Source organism: Rhipicephalus microplus, chromosome X (assembly GCF_043290135.1).
Source record: "Rhipicephalus microplus isolate Deutch F79 chromosome X, USDA_Rmic, whole genome shotgun sequence".
Lineage (NCBI taxonomy): Eukaryota > Metazoa > Arthropoda > Arachnida > Ixodida > Ixodidae > Rhipicephalus > Rhipicephalus microplus.
The window spans coordinates 139,309,297-139,330,146 of record NC_134710.1 but is presented as its reverse complement, the minus strand read 5'-3'; the positions used below and the strand labels follow the sequence as shown (position 1 = coordinate 139,330,146).

Here is a 20,850-nt window from a genome sequence, read left to right as displayed (position 1 = left end):
GTACAAACTTCAATGCTCAGGAAACGGGTAAAATGGAATGAATAGTCAATCGACGGCGGCAGTGGTGGCATGTACACTGCAAATTTTTATGAAAGGAAACACGGGAGTGCATGGCCTGCGTGCTCCAGCGGCTGCTGTTAGCGCATTTAAGCGGGATTGAGATAAACCACAGTCTCTTTTCACATCATCTCGCAGTGAGCAAAACAAGCAGTCACTGGTGATACCGATATGAAACCAGCAGCAAGACTGTATTGCCCCCATTCAAAAAGATTGTGCAAAAGACCGGTAATCGCTTAAGAGGGAGGGTGTTAAAATCTTGCATCTGGTTTCATATTACCAATGACTGCTTGTTTTTCTCGCCTCAAGATGACTCGAAAAAAAGTTGTGGTTGCTTTCACTCTTGCTTGAACCTGCTGCCAGCAGCCACCCGAGCGCGCAGGCCACGCACCACGCACTCCCCGTGTTCCCTTTCATTTAAATTGACACTGTACGAGGGGCAGAACTGATGTGAACGTTATCGATGGGCATGGGCGTGATTTTCCGGCTGCTCTGGCGTTTTCGCTAGAATTCCCTAGTGTGAATTCTCGAGGACCGATTACTTTCATGTCCACTTCGTGGCTCAGTTTTCAAGTTGCTTAAGTAGTGAAGCAAGTGAATTTACAATGAGTTTAGCCGCTTTTCCTCCCTTTGATGTCAAATGTGAACGCGCCGCACCAGCAGCACAAGTGAGGAAACCACGGCACTTTATTGAGTGACGGTGAAGGCAGGAAAGTTCAAAAGAACATCATGAACATTTTCAGCAAAAAGTAGTTGCCAATAACATTCTTGTTCATATTCAATATTAGCTTTAACTTGTTTTTGGTTGATGCGAATTCAGCATGATACGAATATTTTGCGTGCTCTTTTCGAATTGGTTTCATCGAGATTCTACCAACAGAATATAAATGTCAACAAGAAGCAACAGTACGTATAAATATATGTATGTACAGAAAAAAATAACTATTCACATATTCGTAGGCACAATACAGAACAGGTACCAGTATCAGCTCTGGTTACACAGCTCTTATTGCAAGGCACTTTTTATAGTGAAACAGTACTATTCCATATGACACTAACATCATCTTTCAATACATGTACTGGCTGTCAACATTACGCTTTACATTAATACATGAATTTCAACACACCACGTACACAACACGAGCATTACAACTGTGAGTTGACAACACCATTTTATGATGAAACACTCTCCTACTATGAAGTTTACATCAATCCATAATTTTATGCTATGTATTTATCACACCTATCAGTAGTTTTGGTGTTTTGTATCTAGAAAAATGAAATTATACAATCCCAGCCACATGAATATATTGCATTCTAAAGAAATGTTTAAAATGCTGTCATTTTGTTACAGTAGATCATTTAACAGTCATTAGAAGGCTATATCTGAGAATATGTTACCATATACTACAGTCAACTCTGAAAAAGAACAACCAAATATTAAATAAAAGTGAGAGGCAGAATTTATCTACATTTATCACACAAGAGGTTTTCGTATGAAGTGCTGATCACACATCTGTTCATACAGGAGTATGCTGCATGCCTTCATGGAAGATCTCAGCATGTAATGAACAATGAAAGAACCACTGACACCAAAATTTCAGACTCGAGACATTTCTGTTGATACATTCTTCTCATGCATAGGAATATTTTATACAGTAAGTACGAGTGCTCGCCTCGGTAGGCGGCATCTCCCGACGTTATCATCGATATGATGCATCTAGTGACTACTCTGGCTCTTTCTGACGTTTCACCCATTCCAAGTGCAAGTACTGCTGACATTGCACACACAAGTTTGGAGGTGCAAACAGCACTACCTGTACTGTCAAACAATGGGTGCCTTGTCATGCCCCTGTCTAGTTCTCTAGTCAGGCAGACCTCTAGGCTGTTGTGCAGGTTATGCCAGAGATGTTTCAAGTGGCATAGCAAGAAATTTATTTTTTCAGGAGGGGAGCACTCTTAGAACCACGAAGGCGAAGTGGGGAGAGAAGATGGGCAGGCGAGTGAATTATGTGTTATTTTATGGTAGATGTGCTACTGTAGGCAGAAGATTCAGCAGCACAACGTTGCTGTGGTAGCACACCCTGGCTGACACGGCAGTGCCCATGTTGTTTTATTCCTTTCAGAACGTGGATTTACCCAATCCAAAAAGCATGGCCTTTAAGTTGCCAAGTTTGCACGCACGTGATCTTACAGTGCTGTCCTGACAGGGCACTAGTTTATGATTCTTGAAGGGCGTTTCAAGGTTACACAAAAATTTATAATTAACATAAGTCATGTTAATTATGCTGCACTTTAGCTTTTACGATTCAATTTTGTGATTACCAGTCACACATCAAAGTATCGAAGCCCCAAAACAAATGATTCGATGTCAGTGCCCCTTTTTAGTTTCAACAAGATGTGACCTTTAAGAATGTACCATAATGTACCCAGCATATCAGATAAGCACAATGTAACTATAACCTTATCTTCCTTTTAGCAAAGTTTCCCACTGAAAATTTTATAACAAGTTTTTTCCAGAAATGAATGAATTTCTAAATGACAATTCATGAGGTCAAATCAGCTTGATGGATAAAAGGAAACACTATGTACTTTTATAAAGTGAGACTACCGAAACTCTACTGCACTTAAAAAGTTTTTTTTTTTTCACGAGCCATTTAAGATAGTGGTACATTCAAAACAACTGAGGTGACCCCATCTCTGTGTGTTCAATCATACAAGCCTACTGGCTTATTGTAGGCTTATAATGCTTCCTCATATGACAGAAAGTGTGCAAAGGTTTTGTGGAATGGCAAAAAATCGTGTTACCAAATAGTTCATGCATGAAGTATTTGAGGTCACAACGACAACTTGAACTTGTTTGCCCTAAATCTCTTGCACCATTCCTTATAGCTCCCTCTTACAATAATGTTGAATAAAACCACTGTGATCCTGAACTATAGACTCGGCCATCCTAGGCTATTCACACAACACCATGCTGGTGTCTGGCAGTACTTTCATTATAGCCGCCCGCACCGTGTGGCCATTTGTTAGATTCTTTCTCAGTGATAGCTCCCACACCCAACAATGTAGACGGTTCGTATTCAAAACTACTATGCAATATTCAGGCTGACATGGCCTCATCAGTTGATAGTCTGCTAATCATGGTTTATGTAGGCAAATCGATTGTTTAAAAGAATACTAAATGGAAAAACAATTAGTATTCTATTAGTAAAGTATCCTCATAATATCATAATCACCACTTCTGCCAAGAGAAGACATTTGGTGAGTAAAAAAACAAAAAATGAGGGCAGCGACGCCACTTGAATGTTTCTGAACCAATCACTATGATGTCATTTTGATGATGCGGACTAGAACATCCATGGTTCCTAACTGGTAAAAATGGAGTAGATTGTCTTTGTGGGTGCCAGAGACCTAACATGCCAAGTTTCAGTAAATTTCATTAAACCAATGTGGCCAAATATTGAAAACTTTAAAATCCAGGACCTCGCAATCAGAAATTGTGATGGGAAACTTGAAAGTGAAATTTTAACGTCAATTTTTTGACGTAATTATAGGCCTATGGTGGTAACATTAATGATACTAAAGATTTCAAAGTTCAATTCATCAGTGTAAACTAATTTAGTGTTTCATTTTAGTGTTGCTTTAAAAACGGCATACGACAACATTGTGCACACAAGGCTTTTCTGCTGCGTGCGCCATTTGACGTGCACTGGTGTCGGGAACCATAATGGTGCTCTGCAATTGCTTTCCAGGTTTCTCAGTCATCACAGCTACCACATGATGGAGAGCAAGTGGCCAAACAATTACTGATAAATTGTTATCTCAAGTTAAAAACAAATGATCTAGCATCATTCATGAAAGTAGCAATTTTTATGAATTCCCTGTTGTTAGCAGCCAGGACAATGTATTGTTTTATCAACTGTACCAGGTCAAAGCTGGTATCTTAGAATAAATGGGCCAAATAAGACACATGGGGTATTGAACAAGACATCTAGATGGTAAACAATGACTATGAAAATTCAATATAGTGTTTTAAAATACTTCACACACTATTTCTGGAATCTACTACAGTAAAAAACTACAGTGAACTTCCATGTAAAAGTGTGCACCTCTGCTCAGTATATCATAGATTTAGTGCAACTGTCAGGCCAAAGTAACAAAATACATCTTCAATGTCTCTTTAGCACCTTTGTTTTCTTTTGTTACTGCTTTTGCATTTTCAAGTGACAACAGTAGTTTACAACGAATGCATTCAGCTATGGTTGGCGTGAGACATGTGGCCCTTATATTTGACATATGGTAGGTATACATCAAAACCAAAGGAAATAAGATTGTCAAAAAAGACTCGATACCTCAGAGGAAGCACATAAAAGTTTAGAAACTGTGCTGGTGGCCATACTACCCATTCTACTTTATAAACAGTACCACCTTTGAACCAGAGCTCATGGCTTAGTTCAGCACAGCTTGAACGCTCTAGCAAACCCACAGTGCCAAAGTAGACAACCAAATTGATGGGCGAAAAGACTACTTGGTCATAGAGCACCTTGAGCAATACCGTGCGCACAGACCGTCCCAACATCCATCGGTCGAGTAAGACGTACCTGCAGACAGCAGACAAGTTGATTGATTAAGTATTGATAGAGTGGCTGAAATGACTTCATTGCATATTTGTAGACATTTTTTTTTCATTACTGCATATTCTAATCCAAATGCATACTGTGTCTATACAATAATGCATTTTTTATAATGAATTTTTTTTGCAGATATGCCTATTGCTCTTCCTTTTTCAGACCTTGAAAAGGCTTGATTGATATGTGGGGTTTAATGTCCCAAAACCACCATATGATTATGAGCGACGTCGTAGTGGAGGGCTTCAGAAATTTTGACCACCAGGGGTTATTTAACGTGTACCTCAATGTAACCACACGGGCCCAACAGCATTTTCGCCTGTATCAAAAATGCAGCCGCCGCAGCTGGGATTCGATCCCGCGACCTGAGGGTCAGCAGCAGAGTACTTTAGCCACTAGGCCATTGTGGCAGGGAACTTGAAAAGGCTTGATGTGACTGAAAATCAATTTTATGATACTTGTATTCTTTCATGTAACATAAAGCTTAATGGTCAAAGCACCTAATCACACAATGGTAATGCAGAAAACACTGTGAACTATTTATTGCCAGAACTTTTTGGCCAGTGGCCACAGCAAAGTTTCAGACGCAACACATGCTGCCAACAATGGGAGGTGAGCACTACAGCTGTTCACGCTTGTGCACTGTGGCACACATGCACAACGGCTGAACGTATACTGGTTGTAACAAAGGCTGCACCACTTCTTAGTGTACACTTGGTTTATGCACAGCACAGAACAAAGCAATAATGGATAATATATGTACTCTAATTTAGAGTACTAATAATGTGTGCATAAAGTATCAGACTAGATACAGCGAGCAGAAAGACTCCATAGTGAACCATCAAAGCTTTCATGCTATAGGAGGGTTGCACAGGGGTGTCGACCACGAGATGGCGCCAGCATCGAAGAGGCAGCGTATCCATCTTTGTGGTCTCTCTCCTTGCCACCACTGGCAAGAAGATGCAGACCGTACACTCACGGGTGTCCAACAGACACAGAAATCCGTTCGAGATTCCTGCGGTAATAATGGTTAACTGTGCCGTATTTGGTTGCTACAACCACTCGAGTAAGAAGCCTGGTCATGAGAATGCGTCTGATGTCGGCTTTTTTCCCATAATTAAAGTGATTGTAAACCAACTGAGAAGGTTTGGATGGCTCAGCCACACACTATATCGCATGTGCGATATAGTGTGTGTATAACACTTGAATTACGGTAAGTGTTCAGAACCTATACGACATCATATAGGTTTGCTTTTGTGGTAAAAAACTTAAGATTTTGACGACGTGCTATGAAGCTTTGTTTACGCAGCAGATCCCTGCTTATCACAGGTATCATTCAGGTAGGTGCGGAGTGTTCCTGATTTCGGTATGCTAGTAAACAGTCAGCGACGCAGTGCGGGCATGCCGCAGTGCGTTTTCGTTTACCCATGCTTTGATGAGAGCACACTGTGTCGCTGACTGTTAAAAAAATGGTCAGCTAAGCACAGAAATGGTGATATCACACTAACGTCAATTAGTTACAATCAAAACCATATGTGATCTCTGCTGCTCGACACACGTTGTTGGACACTGCAGCAAAGAGAATTTTCGATCCCAAGCGGCTTGGGCTCAACCACATACGAACTATGCCAATTGTATCGCCTAACATGCTTTTGCAAATGGTGAAGCCCTTCCAAGCAAAGAATTCATGAAACGACAGCACTGCGGTGACAAAACTTATTCATCCGCACTGAGCAAGGGGAACCAGTCACGTTTCCGACGATGACGTGGTGGTCGTCTCCGAGGTCTTTAACTCAGTGCTGTTGGACCCATCCGCTAGTCACATAGATGTGGGCGTCCATAGATTTATAGGCTTTAAGCTTGTTCCTTGCTGTGAAGCTCGTGCCGCCAACAAGGTGGTCCTTAATGTCCGTAAGCTCGATGCGGAAATAACACTTCACATCACACACAGCTTCACCGCTACTGAAGTAGAACGGGTCGATATCCGCCGCAAAGGTGATTTCGCCTCTGAAGTCACACATATAAGCACTCAGTTTCATTTCACCATGTTAGTACCGTACGTAGTGGCACGCACACAACCTCTCATTGCCGCTCGCCGCTTGAAAAGGGTGCACCCAGACCACTGACATGCCCATCGAGGCAAGCGCCTCAAGCAGATGAAGTCGCGTGCAACCCTCCTATACTGCCTGGCATGTTAATTGTTGGTGACTTTTCAATGCAATTTGAAATAAAATTCTACCCAAATCATTAAAACGACGCCTGACTCTGTTATTATCATCCACATTATTTACATTTCTACCTGAATCTAATCCACATTCTGCCCAGTTGTTGGTTCCTTAATGTACACTTTTTTTTTCATGCAGCAATTCTAAAAAAATAAGGAGTGTGTTGTGCATGTAAATAAATTTTAAAAACACAATGGGTGAGTGAAGGTGCATACTAAAAATGTAAAAGCAGATTTAAGTAACACTCGAAGAAATTATGTAAGCTTGTTAGCCTACCACAACGTCACTCCAACTTTTATTTCAATACGCCGCCATAACATTTAGGCTACTCGGAGTAGAACAATTCACTTTTCTCACCAATAGTGACACACCACTCCAGTAGTCAGACCAGCTGCTGCCATATGGGATGTCCGCACTGAATTGATTGCAGCTTGGCGGCCGGACAAAACTTCGTAGTGCTGCTGCACGAGGTCACCGACAATGCCCATGACCGTCGATATTGTTGCATTGGTTGCCACCAAGTGGCGGCCGAAGAGAACACGAGTGCATTTTTTGAAGAAGTGCACGGATCCATGTGTCATTGAAGGCAGTGGCCGAAACCACAGCTTCGGTACTAGTTGAACACTGCGGATAAACAAACGTGACTTTACTATAAGAGCGCATGGTTTCGGCATACGCCAACGTAAAATGGCATACGTCGGTTTGAATACGTTCAGTCCCATAACCCCATCCTCCCAAGTTGTGCTAACTGAAGCATGTATTCGATGTCTTCTACACTGTTTTAAAAACGTGACAATTGTGCGAGCATAATTTATCTGACGGCGGGCCTAACGAAACAGCGAGCTTTATAAATTCGTTTAAAGCTCTGAAGCACAAGTACACTACACCACACAAGGTCATTTGAAACGAGCTTCACGGGAAATGAAACCAAATCCAAAATGAGGGCTGTTCGATACAGAATCCCACAACGACGGCCTTCGCAGCTTACCAGACACGGAAAACATCTGGTTGTGTACGGCGAATATTGCACTGTTAAAACCTAAAGCAGCAACTAAAGCTAAAACCGCTAAAACAACAGGAACTTCGAGATACGCATCACAAAACGTATGAATTGGCCTACGCACAAGTGCCTGTATGAACATGTGTGCGTTAATGCCGGCACACGCACAGGGTGGCTTGACAGGATTCCTACATGCGCTATCACAGAACTCAACTAAAACTTTATGCTCCTAAATAACCATTTGAGATGTGCGCCATTAGAGTTTCTGTATATGCTACCTAAAGGTAGCATCATGGAAGAAGGAAGTACCGTCTTTTCTTTCTCCATGGGTAGCATATACAGCTCTGCGCCATCACGATGGCGCGCCGCTGCCGACTTTTGTTTTGCTACGCTGCCGCTGCCGACGCGACATGTGCGCTCAGCGCGATTGGCGCGCCATTTAAATATAATTTATTTATTCTTTTCAGTTTGCCTACATATATTTTGCACCTTATGTCTCCAGTAAATACTCTGACCTTTCTTAATTCTGCCAACTTCTCAAAATCATCCACATAAACCATGTATAAAATATCCCTGGCAGTGAAAGTGCCAACGGTGGCGTTTGGCAGGGACTGTCCACATATTGTGGCTGACGAGTATATGTAATATGTGAGGCGGACTTTGAACAATGATAAAAGGTGTGGAGAGCCAGTACTTAAATGTTCATGATTATGACTGTGAAAGCGAGTCGAAGAACAAAGGCAGTTGAGATTCGAAGGGGGGAGGGGGGCTAAGAATGGGGACGCGCAGGGGAGAAGCGCTTCTATTCGATGTGTATGGAAGATATTGCTAAGCAACTTAATTGAGGTAGAGCTAGCTGCATGTTTAATACATATTTAGAGAAAAACAGTTAAGAAACTGCACACATGCATGACCTTTAATGAATAAAGAAAGGAAAATGACAATTATTAGAAAAACGTTCTAGCAAATAGCAACGATCTCCATTGTAGGGTGGTAGGTTCAGCAAGGTCGACTATTTATATTGGACAAGATATGGTGATCACTATAAATTAAGTTCCCGTGAAGTAACGCACAGAAGATGAATGCAGACAAAACACTCAAGTGTGGGCTTGTGCTTCCTGTGTGCTTTGTCTTGCATGCATTCTGTGTGATTCTCCACGTCACGCAATCAAACCGGGTAGTCTGCCTCTCATTAGGCCGTTACTATCTCGGACTTAATTTGACTAACTATATATGCCGATTTGTTGCTACCTTGTTTGAAACCGGATATCACTAACGTAGCTTGTGGGGTGACTTGGCTCATAATATTTGGAAGAAGAAACTAATGAGAACACGATCTCATTAGTTTTATCCCATTAGACAGGACTTCCAACGAAATATTTATTGCAGGAAGTCCACACACACACACGAACCAGCAGCACATGCATAAAAAATAGGATAATCTGAGGCGTTCTACAGTTGCACGCCTAACACGAAGCGAGCATGTTGAAGTTGTACAAACCAACTTATATAAACGTTGGAATAAACTGCACACTTCCATGGTCAAAGCCACGTGCACCCGCTATCTATAGCAATGCGAATTCCTGATGTAGGTGTAAGGAAAACTTAGGGATCACTTACACACACACATGACACTTTGCCCAGTTATATCTTTATTGTGAATATTTCAAGATCTTCATGTTCCATCTTATTTCTTACCTTGACAACAGGGGCGGCGCCAGGATGTTTTTACTGGGGGGGGGGGGGGGGCAACCACGAAAAGTGAGTTCCTCCGGGGGGGGGGGGGGGGGGGGGGCAAGTTAGCTCTGCTCCTACTAGGTTTTCAATATATGCTTCCGGGCACTTGGGTGGGCATAGGGCGGGCAGGCGAGAATTTCTTACCCCCCCCCCCCTGGCGCCGCCCCTGCTTGACAATGACATTGACTGATATATCGGGTATGCGAAGACCAGCGCAGAAGAAAGTTTCGTGCCTGAAGGGTGTTCATGCAGTCTAGGTGTCACTAAAGCCTCGACCCGTCTGATCTCTGTAGTCACGGCCGTATGACAAAGTAGTTTCATTGAAATCGGTGAATGTCATTGGCAAATAAAGAATTATGATTGAACGTGAAACTTGTGAAGCTTCCAAAATAAAAACAGGGCAAAGTGTTATATGTGAGCCGAGTTCGGCAAGCCCACTCATGAGTTGACTTACTCAGATTGAGGAGTGTGTCCTGCTGAGCTTTATCTTCGTGAGTGTGAGTCCGAGAAAGCCTGCTTGCGGAAAAGTTTGGGTGAGTATGAGTCCCAGTGAGTGCGATTGACGACCTATTCATGAATCGAAGTTCGAGTGAGTTCAATTCAGCAAGAATTTCAATACGTCTGGGTCCTAGTGAGTCTAAGCGAAAAACATATAGAATCAGCCTACATGGGCTCCATTTGTTTGGACGACCTATGGTTCCAAATATTTAAAACCTACCACTATGACGTACCTTGTAAGCGTATTGATGCTCTGGCTAAGCCCAAGAATTTACTTTTTAAATGATAAAACTTTCCGTTTCTCCCCACCCCCGGAGTTAGTTCCTGGGGAGGTCGTCAATAAACACGACTCATGTCTTTGAACAACCAAAAAAAGTGTTTACTGGATAACAATTATTCATAACCCCTATATAACGTTAATCAAATGGCGTCACATGATGGACCGATTATGTGAAATATTAACATTAAAAAGTATTACCATCATCACTAGAAAGCTGATTCTAAGCTAAGCTAATATATTATAATTGAAATATTGATGGTACCACGCCGATAAAATGCCATGCAATGTATACAACGTACCTCCAAGACGCACAACTATTCAAAGCACTTTTTGCAGTGTATTTTGTCAAACAGCTAACCCCGCACGCGGAGAGATGATTTCAAAATTTTAATTTGCATTTCTAACGAGACAGTATTTCGGAGTCTCTTTCCGTGAAACCCGTAATTTATGGCAATGCAAGTGTTAATGCATGCATTTTAATGCATGCTAAGAAACTTGAGTGATCTTTTTTTAGAGGAGAGAAGAACGCATAGCGAAGCGAGATACCAAAGACCGGAAAAACTAAATAATTATCGATGTTGAAATATTGTTTCTCTAGTGTAATTAGCAGATGTTTGAAATAAATGAACAAGGCTGGACGAGGGCATGGGAGTGGGCTGCACAGCATGTTCTCACACAAGTGCAACTCCGGACCACCTTCATTACTTGACACGGTGATCCACATTTGGTTTCATCTACAGTTATGTATCTAATCAATGAAGAATGAGTATAATACAGCGGCTTAATCATTCATGTAGCTTCAAAGACGACAAAGCAGCACGATTCGCGAGCATCGAGTGCCCCTTCTCTCTCTGTTACACTGAACCACTTGTGTCTTCAAATGCCGCTTTCGTTTTTCCATAAATAACTGTGGTGATTGGGAAAGCTACGACTGCCAAACAAGGTATTCAACGAGAGAGACCGGACGGGTGCTTGTGAAGACATTGTTTTGCGCTCAAATTTTCTCTGTAGCTATATATATGCACCATCTCGACGAATTTTATGTTCTGTTAATATGTAGCGATGACACATTGATTGATTGATATGTCGGGTTTAACGTCCCAAAACCACTATATGATTATGAGAGACGCCGTAGTGGAGGGCTCCGGAAATTTAGACCACCTGGGGTTCTTTAACGTGCACCCAAATCTGAGTACACGGGCCTACAACATTTCCGCCTCCATCGGAAATGCAGCCGCCGCAGCCGGGATTCGAACCCGCGCCCTGCGGGTCAGCAGCCGAGTACCTTAGCCACTAGACCACCGCGGCGGGGCTGTAGCGACGAAACAGACCATCAGCTTTTGTCGTGTCATTCGCTACCAATTAAACAGCGGCAGCGTTATTTATGGTCACCTTGAAAGTTGTAGCGGTAAGTTTTCAAAAAAGAAGGGGGTAAACACGCTCCGCACGTACGTGACGCTTTATCACTCGCAAAAACAAATCAGTTCAAGCTGTAATGTGGTCAAGGAATTCGATTACCTCTCAGAAGTTTCAAGGGCCATTAAGCTCCAATGGCATCTTTGAGTTGTGAAGTCTCTGTATAGAAAATCCCAACACATCTGCAGTTCCGTCTGCTGACACGACATAGCAACGTCGATATTTTTGTATATTTTTTTTTATTCAAGCAGAAGCGCGGAAGCGCTTTCAGTGGTCCCTCACCCGTCATTTAGTTCGTCCAGTTCACACTGCAAGAAGCTTGACAGCACTGGCGTTTCCCAGGGTCTTCTCGTACATGAGCTTTCGCGCTCTTTGTGCGTCCTAAGCAATGCAGGAACAGTATAAAAGCAACAAGCTCGACACCACGCCACCGCGACTCTTATGGGGGTATAAACTGCTAACAGTGTTCTGCCATTGAGCTCCGTTCGCTGTTCCATTGACGGAGGTCACTCGTTAGCTGCCGCATTCTTTCATGGAAGTTGTTGGTTTCCCCAACGTACGAAGCGGGGCAGTCTTCGTGTGGGATTTGGCCTGCGCAGATGCATGATATTTGGGCCGAGGGATGAAACTGTCGATGCCATGGTGGTGGATGGCTTGTGGGACATGCTGACACCTTGCGCCGTGGGTGTCACATTTGCCTCATCTCTTACGGAGGGCTCCGCAAATAATGTCCCGGATTATTATCTTCCTTTCTTCCTTCTACCGCTACGGTGACGAGTGGTGGCTGGACAATTGGTCATTTTTCTTGAATTTTTCTCTTTTGTTCAGGTTTGTTTATTCTTGCCCGAGAAATGTTTAGGAAGTAAAAACAGCACAAAAATCGAGACACTGACTGAGGAACAGACGACAGGGCGCTGCCCGAAAAAGGTGATTTCAAACATTTTTGTTCATGGCAATGACCATATTAATATGTACGAGGTTGCTTTTCAGGGGAAGCTTGCAGCCTACTTTTCTGGGAGACTGGTGGTATTTGCTAAAACCCAGCTCACCCACAGCTGGTAAGCACAAAACAAAGCTTATAGCTGAGGGTCATCAGAAAGCGAGGAGATAGCACAGCAATATGAAAAGAGAGGATCCTTTGCGCAATGGTGTGTTGCTAAAGCCTTTTCGGGGCAACCATTTCCATTTATATTTACCACCATCCTGACTTATTGGCACACATTATGCTCTAGCTCCACCCGTCCGTTTGCCCCCCCCCCCCCTTGAGACATTGTGAGGGGATGTTACGGGTACGCGCCATAAACAACCCCTCTTCTTGGACGCTCACAGCACCGTTTACCGGGGGTGGGGGGACGGTAAAGGAGCTCTGAAGTAAAAAAAATGTTTTCTGAAGTAAAAAAAATGAATGCGTGGTTGCTTGGAAAAGAAGAAGGCACTATTTTCTGAAGCCCTTGCGGGAGCACGGCTCAATGCGTTGTAGGGGATGGGAGGAGGGGAATATAAAAGAATATAGGAAATATATAGTTAGATAAAGAAATAAGAAAGGCAAGCGACAGAAAAAGAAGGAGATGGGAAAGTGGGGAGCCGGTCGAAGAAGTCCGAGAACGGGGCACCACACGGCGAGAGCTTCACGGCATCAGGAGGCCGAAAAGGGCGAACCAGTTAGCGAGAGGTATACGCTGCCATCGGAGATCGCGGGCGGCACAACCGGTCAGCTTGAAATCCTCCGAGCAACTCCCTGAGGCAGAACCCAGAGGGGCTTTCGCATGAAGGAAAGGAATGCTGGGTTTTCGGAGTGCTCAAAGCCGCGTGCACATGAATCGTTGACAGGGATTTTCAACGAAGATTTTGTCGTGGGTGCTGCTATGATCTCCTCTCAGGCGTTGTAAATATATGCGGGATCCCCCCCCCCCCCCCCCCCCCAAAAAAAAAGACCGGCTGAAGCTCCGACATCTTCGTATTCCCATGCAAGTCTGCCTACTATTTCCGTTGAAATGATCAGCCAGGAAAGAGTGCTCGTAAGAATTGTGGCAGCCAACACAAAGCTTGTTACGCAGGGGGGGGCGCTTGCTTGTTTACCCGAAAAACGAAGGCGTGTTTAGCGTGCCGTAGAGCGACACGATATTCAAAATTGATTTTAAATACGTTCTGGGCGATACCATTTGTTGATGTTTCGTAGATGATGTGTGGGTGCCTGCACAAATCTATCTGACAGGTTATCTCGCTTTGAAAATTTTCTTTCAGTACTCCTTTAAAGGGAAAGAAAGGGGGGAGGGGAGTATAGGCTGGTATGAAGATAAATAATGGTCTGCAAACAGACGAGACTCGAGAACTGCTCTGCACCCCCCCCCCCCCCCACCCGCACCTCCTTGCGTCTTTCAAGAATGCAGTTTTTGAAAAAAAAACGCATGCCCTATGTTCATTTCGCTCCTTCTGTATTCGTTATAGGACTTGCATCATAAGTCACGGAGCAGTGTCCCCTCATGGGAGACGAATAAGCGCCTTTCTCGTGTGTTTCATGAATCACTGATTCAATGATTCGTGGGGTTTAACGTCCCAAAACCACCATATGATAATGAGGGACGCCGTAGTGGAGGGCTCCGGAAATTTCGATCACCTGGGCTTCTTTAACGTGCACCCAAATCTGGGCACACGGGCCTACAACATTTCCGCCTCCATCGGAAATGCAGCCGCCGCAGCCGGGATTTGATCCCGCGACCTGCGGGTCAGCAGCCGAGTACCTTAGCCACTAGACCACCGCGGGGCTTTCATGAACACTCTATGCCATTGTGACCTACATAAATTGCACACCTGTCTGTTACTAGAAAAAAACAGTACATTACGCACCAAGACTGCGTGCTCCGCTAGCCCCTACTCACAAGTTGAAAAGAGGGTCCTCCATTATTCATTAATTTAATAGTAATTCTGAAGGACCGAGGGAATTACGCAGGGTGGTGCATTTACGTAATGCATTTGATAACAAAAAAGAGATTAACAGTTACATCGAAGCAAAAACTATACAAAGAGTAAGTTATTAGGAGTAATACCTATTAAAGCATTGCAGTGATAGTAAAAATAAATAAAATTACCTGTTATTCGCGCAGTGGGTGCGCTAGAAGAACATGAAACGCCTATCACGTCAGGGGGAGAAAATTTGCCTCCTCATCGCAGAGTGTGCACGAAGTTGCTTACGTGCCTGCTTTTAATGATCCCCAGCTACGATATGTGAGGGGAACTAAAAGGTATACGTTCAACCTTTCTCAGAGGTAATTAAAAGCACAATTGTGCTGCATTTTTTTATCTGTATAGTGTGCGTGGGCAACTGTAATTGGATTGTCTCACGCGCAGCGCTTTCGTCTTGGTTTTACTTTCGAGCCGTGTTGTTTCATTAAACGTTTGCTGGTTCCCAGACTGTGTGTTCACGAATTTTTCTCCTGTCGTGTACGAAGCCTTCAAGGCTAAGTTCATGCTTGTTTCACATGACGCCAACAGCTTACCACCGTGAGCCCTGTTCGCGCATCCACCTTCTATAAGCTATGCTTTCCCAAGTACAAACTTTGTCTTGCCCCGCCATCTGTGAAGCTGTTAGCCTATAATACCATCATTAGACCTACTCTACAATATGCGTGCGTTATTCGGGATCCACGCACTAATAGTTATGTGTCTGAGTGTCGGTGGGTCTGATCACTATGGACATGTTTCTCCAAATTGTGCGGGATATATTCTACTTAGGTGGTACAAAGTGGGAAAGCTATTGGTTTGTATGCGTCTCCAATGCCTGCTTTGTTGGCTATACAAGTCTTTATGTGGAAGGCCATACTCTCTTCGTTGACCCCTTTGCTGGATAAGGATGTCACGTGGAGTAGAAAGGGATTCAACGTCTGTGCCTGCCGTCGCTCGGTTGGTGAAGCCTCGAGCTATACGGTCTACCATGACGTTCCCCTCCAGACCTTCATCAGCAGGAGACCATATAATGCGATGACCTTCATTTATAGGCTTATTTAAAATTTTGCACCCTAGTTCGTCCGAAAAGCAAAACGAGTAAAAAAGTTATAATAATCCGTCACCTTATCAACAACGACATGGAGCTGACCAAGGCGGCGTCATTTGTGTAACTTGCGCTAAAACAAATGGGGAGACATCGATACATGGAAGAAATTCCAGGTATTCCGTGATGTGGCAACACATGCCAAGAAAGAGCCTCGCGTTTTAAACATATACAGGCAGTGCCGTATGTACCGCGAAAACCCTTTGGTGCATGTCAGCTGATACCGTACGGCGAGAGGCCTCAAATGATTAACGCCAATCCAAGGGCTTCAAGCACATGCCAGGGGATAATCTCGGGATCACCTACGCAGAGTCAGCCCCAAAGTAACACAAAGCGAAAGCCTAAAAAAAATTATCTCTAGAACCACAGCCATGGAGGGCCATTTAGAGACGATAAAAAAAACTTCGCGATATTATTTCTTCTTCTAAGCACGCAACCCGTAAGCTACATTTGCAAACTTTTTAATCTAATATGCCCACCTAACTTTGTCTCCCTCTCACAAGTTTGCATTCTCTTGCAATTCAGTCAGTTCAGTGGTTATTCTGGTTTCGCGCCACGTGCCCAACCGATGTCCATGTCTTCTTAATTTAAACTATAATATTCTAAACCCCCGTTTGTCCCCTGGCCCACTACGCTCTCTTCCTGTCTCTTTAAGGAGCCCTGCAACACTTTTTGAGCATGGTCAAAAAACACTGCCAATCGCTAGTCGAGGCTTTCGAGAAGACGCGCGCAAAATATTATAGCGCAGCACGTGGCCCGTAATTTACAATGAATTCTCAAAGTTTGGTAAAAGCCACTTTCTCTTCTCTTGAGAAATGACGCTACAGGCTAAAAAATACTGCGTCACGGGCCAACGCATCGTCAATGGCTGATTTGAGCATGGCACGCTTGAGAGTTACTGGGGCCGCCGCGGGAGGTCACGACCTGTCCGTGCGTGCACGCGCGATCGCACTGAAAAGCTGCGCGTTTAAAGACGGAAAAAATGCGCAAGGCCAAGAGGCGCACGTGGAATAATATCTTCCCCCGTGCCATCCTTCCCTATTTAGCTTCCAGCGCTTTCGTCAGAAAAATGGTAGGTGTAACCTTAAGAGACAAGAAGAGAGCAGAGTGGATTAGGGAACAAACGGCGGTTAAAGATATAATTGCTGAAATTAAGAAGAAGAAATGGACATGGGCCGGGCATGTAGCGCGTAGACAGGATAAGCGCTGGTCGTTAAGGGTAACTAACTGGATTCCCAGAGAAGGCAGGCTGGTTAAGAGGAGACAGAAGGTTAGGTGGGCAGACGAGATTAAGAAGTTTGCGGGTATAAATTGGCAGCAGCAAGCACAGGACCGGGTTAACTGGTGGAGCGTGGGAGAGGCCTTTGTCCTGCAGTGGACGTAGTCAGGCTGATGATGATGATGATGATGATGATGATGCTTTCGTCAGGACGAGAGATGAGAAAAAGCGACACATCTTTGTAACTCCGCTCGTACTAGATTGGTCTTTAAAAAAATTGCGGTGGTCAATTTGTGAGGCAATAAGCTCCTTTACTGAATTTACTCCATGGCTACTTAGAAAAGTGTTGCAGGGCCCCTTTGAAATTGCACCTATCATTTTGCTTTCCATCACTCGCTGCACCATCCTCAATTTAAGTTTAATCCCCTTTAAGTCGTACCAACACGTAATCCGAATATCGGAACTGCTAGTTCCTACTTTCTTTCACCATGCAGAAGCGAGAGATTTCGAGGCACACGGTTCTTGTTTTCATGCGTCTGCAAGTTATCTTTTGCCAGACCTTTTTTGAAACGCGAGCTACTTCAGCGCTCTTAACACTCGTTGCGCTTTACAGCTAGTTCATTAGTCTTCAACGAATTATTGTCAACTGATAAATTCAGTTCCAAAAGAGAAGTAGTTGCAATGGCCTATGAAAAGCTTCAGGAACCTTTCATAAGTTTACGTTGAAGCACGTGATTTAAAGTAACGACGCACTTAAAACATCTAACTTGCCCTAATAAACAATGAAAAACAGCACCTTCCATCGCTCTCCAAGGGGCGAGATAAGATTGGAAACATATCGGGTTTGTGGAGAAGTGGTCGGGTCAGTAGGCGAGCTCGAGTCCCATATCCGCTGGACAATGGTGAAGGGTGAGGGAGATGGCAAACCGTAGCATAGCCGTGAACACTGTAGATAGCATATCAAGGGGTGGGAAAGAGAAGTGCAGAGTAATGTTTCGGGTTAGGAGATGGCAAAGTGGAAGTTAAGTTTTAAAAAATCTCAGTTTTACCACAAACGGAAATCAATGAATGCAATAAGAACAAAATTCGGCAGATTCCAAGTACAGCTGGCCATACCTTTTAACTATTGTACGCAGCAGTCACTTTTTTTGTCTCTCGGTGCCATATGATGGAACGAAGTTGCGAGAAATTGTTTCTGAGCATGTGCTTTGTTGACATGCACCTTTCCTCGCCATTTTTGGAACTTATGTCAGTAGTATGGCAAAGACACAAAGAAAAAAACTGCCGCTCATGCACGATAGCTAAAGATTTGACCGACTTGGAAATCGACGTTATACGAAGCAAGCGGACAGTCGCGCATATTTTATATAACCAGCTAGTTGTTTACACTTGTGCAACGATACATGAGTATTAGCAACACGAGAAGCGGTAAGCTTACATGGAATGCTTGTGAGGGTGGTAGCCCTGGACACTGCTACATAAACTAACTTCACCGGATGGCACTTGACTAAAACTGACGTTGACCAGACGACACGGTTGTATCCCTGAAATACACATAGAGTGCTTATAAACATGGATGCATTGCAATCACAATCGATGTCTTTCCCCCCATTGCATTTTTCCAAAGTAGTGCCGAGACGTGGCGTGCCTCTGTGGTAGAACACTTAATTGGCACACAGAATTCTTGGGTTTTATTCCTGCCGTGACCCTGATGTTCGCCGGGTCAACGCTGCCGATGTCAGTTTTTGTTAACGCTTTTTCTTAACACTCTCGTATTTAAATTACCAATTTCTGTTCTCGCCGTCCCTGGGTACATAAAACTGTCAATCACCTGTGGCGCTTAGCCACATACCAGTGGCACATACTCGCCCGCGGGTATGTGCCACTGTCCGGCGGAAAGTGTTTGACGACGTACGTGACAGGATTGTGACATTCTTCATGCCACGACCAGCGGGTCACATTAATCAAACCATCTTACCCTTTCATGCGAATTTTAGTTCACCCCAAAGGGATGATCACGAGAGCACTCAGACATAGGTGGCCTGGCAGATTAGATAGATAGATAGATAGATAGATAGATAGATAGATAGATAGATAGATAGATAGATAGATAGATAGATAGATAGATAGATATAGATAGATAGATAGATAGATAGATAGATAGATAGATAGATAGATAGATAGATAGATAGATAGATAGATAGATAGATAGATAGATAGATAGATAGATAGATAGATAGATAGATAGATAGATAGATAGATGCCAAAAATGCCTGCAGTACGCTAAGAAATGTTTCGCATTTAATTGTAATATACGAAGTAAAACGCGCAGGTGGCTCTTTTAGATAGGTTCTCACGTTACTACGAAACCAGTGTAAAAGAATACGGCCGCTCCAGGGAGGGAAGGAGAGGGCAATGCAGATGAAGGCGTGCATTGTACTTTTCACGTGTGCGGTCACCGCGACACCGACGGCAGGGCCCTCCTGGAGCGTCTCCGCAGTCAGCCAGGATCACGGATGGGAGGCCTCTGCCTCCTGTACCACCAGATGGTCCCAGATCCGCCAGTCCCGGTTACCTCTCCACCGCCTCACCACCAGCCACCAGAGGTCCACCTCTGCTTGGAAGGGGCAACCAAGCGACGGACACCTGCGGCCGCACTGCAACAGGCGGCCTCCTGCAAGCTCCAGGAAACACTGGAGGGACGGCTGCAGGTGTTCACGGACGGATCTGTGATGGGGGACGGGACCGCAGCGGCCGCATGCGTAATCCCGTCCAGAGTCTACAGCAGGTAGTGCAGGCTACCCTTCCCGGCGAGCTCCACGGCTGCGGAACTGGCTGGACTTCATCTCGTGGTAGACCTGTTGGCCGAGGACATCCCCCTTGAGCCGGCCGCGGTCCTGTGCGACAGCAAGGCGGCCCTGCAGACCCTCGCCAACTCCCGCCGTGCCGGACTGACAGCCTGCCTCCTGACAGCCAAGGTTCGGGCCCTCACCGACACCGGGGTGTCCATCTCCTTCCACTGGCTGCCCTCCTACGTGGGCATCGCTGGAAACGAGAAGGCGGACACACTCGCCAAGGCTGCCCACCAGCCTGGTACTCCCTACTCCTGTGCCGTGGCGGCCAGGGACTATTCACAGGCCCGTCTCAAGAGGCTCCTCGTCACAGTCCACCCAGACCAGTGGGTGGCCAGCGGGCGAGGACCAAAGCCTCTCCCAGAGACGGGCCTCACCAGGAGAGAACGGGCCTCCCTGTGGCGACTGCGGACCGGCTGCGTGTGGACAGCGGCCCGCCGCCACGCCAAGGGTCTCTGTTTCTCCCCGGCCTGCAGCCGTTGCGGAGACTCAGAGACCCTCGAACACCTCCTCTGTGCCTGCCCTGGCTTAGCACAGGAACGCTTGAGGGCCTACACGGCCTACAGGTGACATGGTCTGCCCATCTCCACCCTGGAACACCTGCTGTTCCTGTCTCGTCCATATCCAGCAGCACTCCTCAGCCTGGCGGAGTTCGTGGAGGAGTCAGGAATTGCTGCCTACCGCTGATCCCAGGAGCCATGCTGCCCTTGCCGACGGCCTGCTGCTAGCGCTGAAGCGGACCGGACATCTCTCCTTACACACCACGCACTATTTCTCCTATCCTCTTTCATCCTCCTCCACCCCACCCCAAAGGCACTGCGCCGTGTCGCCTGTAGGCAGACAGAAATTAGGTGCCTTCTTCCTTTTCCTCATGAACCACTAACAAC

At 44.9% G+C, this 20,850-nt stretch overlaps 1 protein-coding gene across 2 annotated transcripts; it reads right to left on the bottom strand.

Annotated features, from left to right (window-relative positions):
* Positions 1 to 656: 656 nt before the first annotated feature.
* Positions 657 to 8,181, bottom strand: LOC119170187 (mpv17-like protein 2). Of its 2 annotated transcripts, none has more exons than XM_037421269.2 (3): positions 8,038 to 8,181; positions 7,271 to 7,537; positions 657 to 4,661 (listed from the first exon to the last, which is right to left on the bottom strand). In XM_037421269.2, exons 2-3 carry the CDS (start codon positions 7,492 to 7,494, stop codon positions 4,313 to 4,315), a joined length of 573 nt encoding a protein of 190 aa, XP_037277166.2. In that variant the 5' UTR covers positions 7,495 to 7,537; positions 8,038 to 8,181; the 3' UTR covers positions 657 to 4,312. The 2 variants fall into 2 exon arrangements, with proteins under 2 accessions (XP_037277166.2, XP_037277165.2); XM_037421268.2 differs by having other exon boundaries at positions 7,902 to 8,091.
* Positions 8,182 to 20,850: the final 12,669 nt, after the last annotated feature.

Excerpts from the sequence above, each read along its gene's own strand:
- LOC119170187 (XM_037421269.2), bottom strand. The coding sequence starts at position 7,494 with ATGACACATGGATCCGTGCACTTCTTCAAAAAATGCACTCGTGTTCTC. Across the intron at positions 4,662-7,270 it reads GGAGTGGTGTGTCACTATTG|GTACGTCTTACTCGACCGAT; the intron begins GTGAGAAAAGTG and ends TGCTGTCTGCAG.